The sequence below is a fragment of the Condylura cristata genome, unplaced genomic scaffold (assembly GCF_000260355.1).
Source record: "Condylura cristata isolate star-nosed mole 26May11 unplaced genomic scaffold, ConCri1.0 scaffold00024, whole genome shotgun sequence".
Classification (NCBI taxonomy): Eukaryota; Metazoa; Chordata; class Mammalia; order Eulipotyphla; family Talpidae; genus Condylura; species Condylura cristata.
Genome location: NW_004567125.1, coordinates 8,667,469 through 8,676,267, shown reverse-complemented (window position 1 = coordinate 8,676,267; position 8,799 = coordinate 8,667,469). Strand labels below are relative to the sequence as shown.

At 39.2% G+C, this 8,799-nt stretch overlaps 1 protein-coding gene across 1 annotated transcript in view; it reads left to right on the top strand.

Moving 5' to 3' along the window:
• Positions 1-2,675, top strand: part of LOC101620250 (olfactory receptor 6N2-like) — a 9,877-nt gene extending 7,202 nt beyond the window's left edge. The window contains exon 2 of the mRNA XM_004688360.2: positions 1,716-2,675. Within this exon, the coding sequence (XP_004688417.1) occupies positions 1,722-2,675 (954 nt within the window). The 5' untranslated portion in view covers positions 1,716-1,721. The remainder of the gene's footprint in view (positions 1-1,715) is intronic.
• Positions 2,676-8,799: the final 6,124 nt, after the last annotated feature.

The window sequence follows — 8,799 nt, the reverse complement described above, 5'->3', positions numbered from 1 at the left end:
TGTGACCCAGCAGAGATTTGTTTCCACACGACCGTGTCCTGTGGCTGCAGAGGTGAGTGAGTGACCCAGTTTCAGCAGAGGAGACCCACAAAGATAATCTTAAACTCTAACTGCTTTTAATCAATTTAGCCTTAAAAAAATACCAATCCAAGGTACTTGTTCTCACAGCAAGACACATGCGTTGAGGGCAACGTTTGAGTTTGGATGAGTGGTGTGAGTTGGAGGAGGGCTGCGCTAATTAGCAAATGATTTGTTGAATTAATTTGTTTGATTAAACAGATGTTACTGAATGCCTGTCATGTGATGTGACTATGCCTGGTGTTAGGGTTACAGAAATGAACAAGAGAGGGCCGCTTGTCAGCCTGCCTAGAATTTGGCTGACCCTATGAGGCAGAGTGCTGCAGGTGGGCTGAGTCTGGTTATCATGTTCTTGAATTTAAGGTCATGTTGTTTGTTGTGATTTTGTTCTTCTATATTTCATTTATTTATTTTTCATTGTCTTCACATCATGCTTGAGAATAATTTGCTTGTCCAATACATTTATTCTACATATCTCTGGCCTATATTTTTAAAGTATCTAAAAATGCGTAATTCATGCTTCTGGTCACTTTATGGTGCTAGTTTTCTAGTCTGCATTCTTTAACAACAAGTTCAGTCTCTCCTCTCATTTTTCCTTCAGCAACACTTGCAAGGCAAGTTCGTTGCTTTCTTTCTGAACTTGAAGTGAAATTATGAACCGGTAGCTGCCAGGCAGATACACAAATGGAAGTGTACCTTACCTCAATAGATATAATTTGGGAGAAAAGAAAGTATTAAGCCCAGCGATCTTTTAAATCTATCATGTCTTCCCTTCCTGGTCCCTGCATGTTTGGGACAAGGGCCCAGATTCCAGGATGAGCCATCCCAGTTTCTTTACTATACAGCGACAGGGCTTCCCTGTCCACGTGTGTCTTCTGGATGAAAATTTTCACTCCTATTTGTACAATTGTTGCTCTTGCTGGACAATTTTGTTCTAGGTCTTTTCAGTCATCTGGGGTCAGAACTTTCTTCTTGATTGTTCCCGGTGGGCATCACCAAAGAGTGGGTCTGCCTGGCTGCTGACACGAGCCCTGGAACCCAAAGTCTTACCTGGCTAAATTTGCTTCTCTTGTATTGCACAGCTGTACCCCTAAGGTTACAGAGGAGAACTGAGCAACAAGAAGAGACTTGTCCCTGAATTATCCTCATCACAAAATTCGACCTGCCAAACTCCACTGGAGGTAAAGCTAGGGCCAGTAGTGAGGGAAAGCATTTTTCAGGAGAGAACAGAATGTCTGGAGAGGGGACAGCATTTGGGGGGTGAACACATGGTATAGAGAAGCTGGAATGGGGTTATAGTACATCCATTCTAAGTGTGATTTTTGTGAAATGATATCTGAATGGAATGAGAAGTCTCATAAGTTTGCTATTTGTAAGTTTTATCACCTGGAAAACCGGTATAAAAACAATACTCATTGGATTTGTGCAAATGAACTAAAATATTGACTGCCAAACATAAAAAATGCATGATGATAAATGAATGCTAATAAGAGCTTGCTATTAGTAATCTTAGAGTAATATGAATTTGAGCAGCAGTAGTAATGGAAGTGTTGTCTTTCGATAAAAGAACAATAAAGAGAAATGGTTGAACGGAGCTGTCACCTCAAACTCACTTTCTCTCCTTCTTCCCCACCCAGCCTGCCATGGAGAACCACAACTCCTCCAGACTGTCTGAATTTGTGCTTCTTGGTTTCCCCAATGTGGGGCGGATCAAGGGCTGGCTATTTCTCCTGCTGCTGCTGGCATACATGTTCACAGTCTGTGGCAACCTGCTTATCTTCTTAGTCATACGACTGAATACAGCCCTGCACAAACCTATGTACCACTTTATCAGTATTCTCTCCTTCCTGGAGCTGTGGTATACGGCCACCACCATTCCCAAGATGCTAGCTAATCTTCTCAGTGAGAAAAAGACCATTTCTTTTGCAGGTTGCCTCCTTCAAACCTACTTCTTCCATGCTCTAGGTATCTCTGAATGCTATCTTCTCACTGCCATGGCGTATGACCGTTACCTGGCCATCTGCCAGCCCCTCCACTACCCTGCCATTATGACCCCAACACTCTGTTTCAAGATGGCTGCTTGCTGTTGGACAATAGGCTTCCTGACTCCCATTACTGAAATCAGCCTGGTCTCCCAGCTCCCCTTCTGTGGCAACAATAAAATTCCACACATCTTCTGTGACTTCCCACCTCTGCTTGGCCTGGCTTGCAAAGACACGTCCATTAATGTTTTGGTCAACTTTGCCATCAATTCCTTCTACATGCTTCTTACCTTTCTCTTTATTATGTCTTCTTATGGAAGAATTATTGTGGCTGTCTTTAAGATAAAGTCAACAGCAGGGAGGAAGAAGGCCTTCTCCACTTGTGCCTCCCATCTCATTGTGGTCTTCCTCTTCTTCGGGAGCATCATCTTCATGTATATTCGGCTAAAGAAGAGCTACTCACCCACCCTTGACAGGACATTTGCTGTGGTCTACTCTGTAGTCACACCCCTGGCCAACCCCATCATCTACAGTCTTCGTAACAAGGAACTCATTAGGGCCATCAAGAAGACCATCTTCTGCAAAGAGGACAAAACTAGTCCCTCTCACCATTGACTTTCTCCCAAGGTCCTTCTTATGCTGCAAAGTCCAGCTGATAAAATTTCTGTGTGCCTCTGTCCTGACCTTGAAGAGTCTTCCCATCATCAATCACACAATGGGCTCCATCTCCTCTTCCCTCCTCAAACACTGTGTTTTTTGTATGTGTTTTCTTCATCCACACTTTCAATATCGAACAATATTTTACTATCTCTATGTTATCCAAAACGGCACACCATTTCCCTGGATACAAACTTCCAGCCAGATAAGTCTATTTCTCGGCTCCCTTTCCACTCCACTCTCTCAGATAGCTGATGGCACAGCTATCACCTGTTCATTCTTCCTGTTCACTTTTTGTTTCATTTCAAATGGCTTTGGCTTAGAACTTTAAACCAACATTTAGCCAAGGTCAGCAATGACCTTCATACTGCCAAATCCATTGATCCCTTTTTGAATTCTTGATGCACATGAGACATGGCTGGTTATTTTTTAATAAAAAAAACCATCATTTCTTATTTATCATGCTATCATTTATATCATGTTTTTATAACTATCTCTCTACACTGTCCCCTTGGTCCTAGAGTGCTGTCTTCCAAGGTGCTCAGAGCTATTCCTGTGGCTTTTAATTTTGGCCATATCTTTGCCAATAACTCTTGAATATATTTTCAAACTTATGAATCCAAGGATCTACTTAACAACCCTACCTGGATAGAGATCAGAAATTTAAAACTTATGTCAAATATGAAGTCCTCCTTTCATACTAACCTCTGTAAGAGTTTTCACAAGATTGGCATGTTTCATTGATTCAATTTTTTTGTGTAACATCACAGGTAAATCTTCAGATTTCTAGTCTGAGCATTACACTTTTGTCTCTGTGTGTAGGAAAAAAAAATCCAATAACTTTCCTTTCTTCCACCCTTAGTTCTATTAATATATGTGAATTTTCCTTAAAATATATCCCCAAATCTGTTTTACTTTCTCCTTAGTATTATGTTCCTGATGTAAATATCCAACATTGTCAACTTTGCTCAATACAATATTCTGTCTACTTTTTATGTTCCCACTCTTGCTTTATTTTATATACTTTCCACATTAGACTAAAATGATGTGTTTTAAACATAACTTGGATGTGCATTTTCTAAAAGATTCCCTGTTGCACTTCAGATAAATTATAAAACTTCACTATACTTTGTAAGGTTCAACAAATGCCTCCTCCTTCTCCAGCACTCCTGGTTTCCAGCTTTTCTCCATTAATTCCCACTTATCTAGGAACATTGTCACTGATTCCTCAAATACATTAAGACCTGTGTGGTTCAAAAGCATTGGACCTTCTCCTCACTCCTTAACACTCCAGTGGGCTCATTCTTCATTATTTAAATGTTTCCTTCAAAGGACATTTTCTCTGGAGAGCTTTTGAACACTCATCTTAATTTGTTCTCTTTATTTTTCTTTTTGAATTATATTTTGTGTTTTTCAAAATTAGCATCACCACTTATATGTTTAGGTACATTTGTATATATGTAGATACAGATATATAGTTTGTCACACTTTACAAAAACCTGTAACTGTGTTTGGTTTATAATCATGTCACTACTATTAGATGCAAGTATATAGCAAGTATATAAACATAATGCATATCCAAGAAAAGTGTAATGAATGAAAACTGTAATCATTTTTCTACTCTTCTGTCATATTTTTCATTAAACTAAATAATGTGACCTAACAATAATCCTGATACTATCTTGACTCTAATCACTGCTGGATGTTAACTTTTAATGCTGAGAAAGAATTCTTTGCTGATCCTGTTCCCTTACATCTCCTCCATTCTAATTTTTAGTGTTGCAGAACTTAAATTTCTACAGAACTCAACTTTTCTATGTCTGCTTCCTAGATTTTTACTCCTACTATCTTATTTTTTTTAAAATGGACCAGACTATAACCCTTTTATTATGCAGAACCTATAACTAGGCAGAGAAATACAAAATGTGTAAGATAGAGAGTAGCCTACCAATTAAAAAAAATTATTGAAGATAACATCCATACAGCGAGCTTTTGTTCAGAAAACAAATGTGCAGCTCAATGAGTTTTCACAGATTGAATGCTTTCATGCAGTGAACTTTCAAATCATGGAAAGATCATAGGAAGCATCACCAGAATTTTCCTATACGCCTAGATATGTTCACTCCTTTCCTCAATTTCCTTCAAGTAGAAAAAAATAACCTAACACTTACTAATACTGTAGATAGATTTATCTGTTTTGGTATTTTACAGAAATTGATTTAAACATTCTATGCTCTTTTGTGTCTGATTTCTTTTCCTTTTTAAAGAATAATTTAGTTTTATAATATTGTATCAGTGTAGATGCATAGCATATTAATTCTATATTTGTAAACACTGGCTATGAACACCACCACATGACTTGTTTCTGCCTATCACCAATCTTGTGTCTATGAAATTCACCCCATTGTCTTATTTAGTTGAATGTCTTCTATTCTTTTCTCTAGAATTCTATTATGTGACCATACCACCAGTGATGCACATTTCAATAAGATACAATTGACCCCTATTAACACTACTATGAATTTAGCAATAAAGGCTATAGAGTGCTCAAATGTCCTGGTGGCTGGCACATGTCTGGGAGTAGACTGATTGGGACATTAGATACAGACACATTGCATCAGCAAGACATAACAACTATCAGGAAGAAAATCCAGCAGAATCATTACTAGTTGAGAATTTCCTCAAAAAGGCAGGAATTTCCTCAAAAAGGCAGGAATTGTGATAGATGCTTCATGTCACAGATAAAAAAGCAAAAAAAAGTTAGGTAAATTTAATATTAAATATTAAATAAATTTCTGTGTTAGTTAATAAGTAGTATCACCAAATTATCAAAGGCCCAGAAACAAGAAAAAAAAAAAATAAGGACTTAGGAAGCATTAAGTAATGTGCTTTAGGGCCCTCCCTGGTGGCGCAGCGGGTTAAAGCACAGCACAATGCAACTTAAGCCACTTCCTCAAGAGTTCGATCCCCGCCTGCCCCGGAGGAGATCTACATGGCCTGGCAGACCTCTCCTGACTGGCCCGCTGCTTCCCTCAACAGTGTACTTTGTCGATCTGCTTGTTCTGTATCCCACTCTGTCTCTGGTGAATCCTCTCACCCACCGCATCCCTGGCCTGTACCCCAGTTCTGTATGAATAAATAAATCTTTAAAAAAAAAAGTAATATGCTTTAATTCCTTCTTTTTAGCTTTCCTTTATAAATTATTATGTATGTATACACATGCATAAAAAGTAACTTTTTATTGCAAACCACCATAAATTTTGAGAAATCTATAGGATTGTTATCTACTACTACACACATGAAAGAGGATCATTCTACAACCCCCAAACTCCAGGTCATGATCCTCTGTAGAAGACCTTGACCAAAATCGCAGCCCCTGGCAACCATTCCTTCCTATGTTTGCCTTTTCCAGAAAACATAAAAAGTATAGTCTGAATATTGCTGAATGTTTTTTATTGCTGAGTGATATTCCATAGTGTATATGAGCCACATCTTTTTAATCCAGTCATCTATTTTTGGGCATTTGGGTTGATTCCACATCTTCCCTATTAATAGTGCAGCAATAAATATGAGGGTGCAGTTTCATTTTGAATTGATATTGTTGTATGCTTTTGGTAGATACCTAAGAGTAGAATTGCTGGGTCATATGGAAGTTCCATTTTTAGCAGTCTGAGAAACTTTTAAACAACTTTCCACAGTGATTGTACCAGTTTTCAGCAACATAGATGGAGCTAGAGGGATCATGTTTAGTGAAATAAACCAGAAGGAAAAAGAAAAATGCTGGATGTTTTCACTCATAAGGAGCATAAGGGATAAGGGGAAAGAAAAAGAGAGAGAGAAGCAAATGTAATAAAGGACAACGAACAACTATAAGCCAGAGACACAGTACGGTGTCGAAAGGGAGTGGGATAAAAACTGGGGTGGGAAGAGTGCACAGAACTATGGTGATGGCACACAGGTGACTTGATGGTGGGAAGCTCGTGGAGACTACAACTGAGATGGGAAAACGTTCAAAACGAAGAATGATGTAAAAAATAAATTTAAAAATATAATCAGCCTAAAATACTCTATGCTAAAAACAAAACAAACAAACAAACAAACAAAAAACAAAAAACTTATTTTGGGGGGTGGAAAACTCTGCTCGCTTTTTCATCAGGCAGTAAAAATGTACAAAGGGCAGTTTAGTGTAGCTACAGTTTGGCTGTCCAGGTGAAATTAAACAAGCTTCAAAATATGAGTGGCATCATTTTTATTAACAGGAAATGTCACCACATTATAAAGGACTTCTGCTTCTCACCTGACATTCTATTTCTTGATATTTAAAATAAGTATTAAATCAAATTCACTAAGTGGATGAGCATCTCTAAAAGATGAACGAGGTGCTAGTGTGCTGGAGGTCCAGGACAGACATGTGCAAAAACAGGACTTTGTTTTAGAGTATTTCTGGTAGGAGGTATTGTGATATAAAAACATAAGGAATTTCCTTGATTTCTATTTTTATATAAATTCTCCATAGCCTTTTTTGCTCTTTCACAGAGTGAGACAAACTGAAGCCTTCCTGAAAAGGCTGACCAACGTATTGAGAGTAAAAGGAAGATTCTTCTATGGCAGGAAAGATCTTAGAGGTGGGATATTTGGACTGTGCCCCAAACTCATGGGATTTGGAATGTGTTGGATCCAGAAAGTTGTTTTAGAACTAACTGGTAAAAGTGAGAAGGAGTGGACATTATTATCTCATTAAAACTGAATTTCACATAATTCAAAGTTGAATTTTTATCATGGAGGTTTTGTAATGTAATTGATCTTCAATAAGAAAATTATAACAATGTTAGAAACATTGAAAAACAAAGTGATGTAGTGGCGGGGGGAAGAAAATTGTATGGTTCATTAGGTCTGTACTAGACTTTGTTTTCTGCTCATTTTGTATTCTAACTGAGAAAGAGGCATTCAAAGCTAGCCATAGAGTTCTCACAGAAAACCTACATCAGATCCAGCTATTCTGATCATGAAGAGGTGAGGGGGGAAAAGACCACTTAATATTCATATAGAAGCAAACTTGAAAGTGAGATCACTCTAGAAATCACATTGAAAAGAATCTGTCCTACCTAATGAGTGACTGCTGCTTTATTAAACAGAGGCTTAGTCTTCCTTCTAGATAAGATTCATTAAACATTCAATCATAGATTGATTTCTAGTAGCAGACAGGATCCAATCCAGACAAGCCTCCAAGTCTTCTCACAGGAGCCTGGCAGGCCAACCTCGTAACTGGTAGGCCTTACTGAAGAGGCTTCTCAAGAGAGAAGCCATGTGGGGCTGATTCAGGCACAAAATTGGAGAAAGTGGTTGAAGATGATGGAATATGTAATTGTCAGAGAGCATGTGGTTATGGGAATTGATATAGGGGAGTGGGGAGAGAGACCAAGAGTCTTTGTGTAAAAGTACAGAGTTGGTGTGGAGGATGGGGAGTGGGTAGCATGCACTGGGGAAGGCCCTCTGAGCCACCTGCAGAAGGCAGACTGGCCTCTTTCCAGTGTCCCCCTGGGAGCCCAGACTGAGTCACACCCGCCTCTGCAGCTGGGGTCATTTCCGTGCCTCTGGCCATCATGGCCTGAAGTACTCAAGGTGACTCTGGGGATTCCTCCCCTAGAGATGGGACTTGCTGATAGGAGAGGTGCCTGGACCCTGTCTTGGTGTAAACATATATCTGAGACAGGAAAGAGAGTTTATCATGCTCCATGACTGGTAGGTGACAGGGCACGCCACTGCAGCATGGGGTCTGAGAGTGGGACCATAGTAAGAGATCTGTGACAATATTTTGATCAATGTTGGGTTCATGGGAAGATGACTTAAATAGCTAAGATTTGGGATGGGTCAATATTCAGAATCATAAAGTAGCAGATTTACAGGGGACTTCCTATAAACTTTCATGTCTACTGTCCTCCCTAGTCAACACTTAAATCGACCCTACAACCAGAGACTGGCTAGAACCTGCTTTAAAAATGCTGAGACATGGGAAGTTGCCTCCTACCCAGCTTGGGCAGAGGGAGAGATTTCTGGGGATATTGCTCCTGCTGAGGAGACC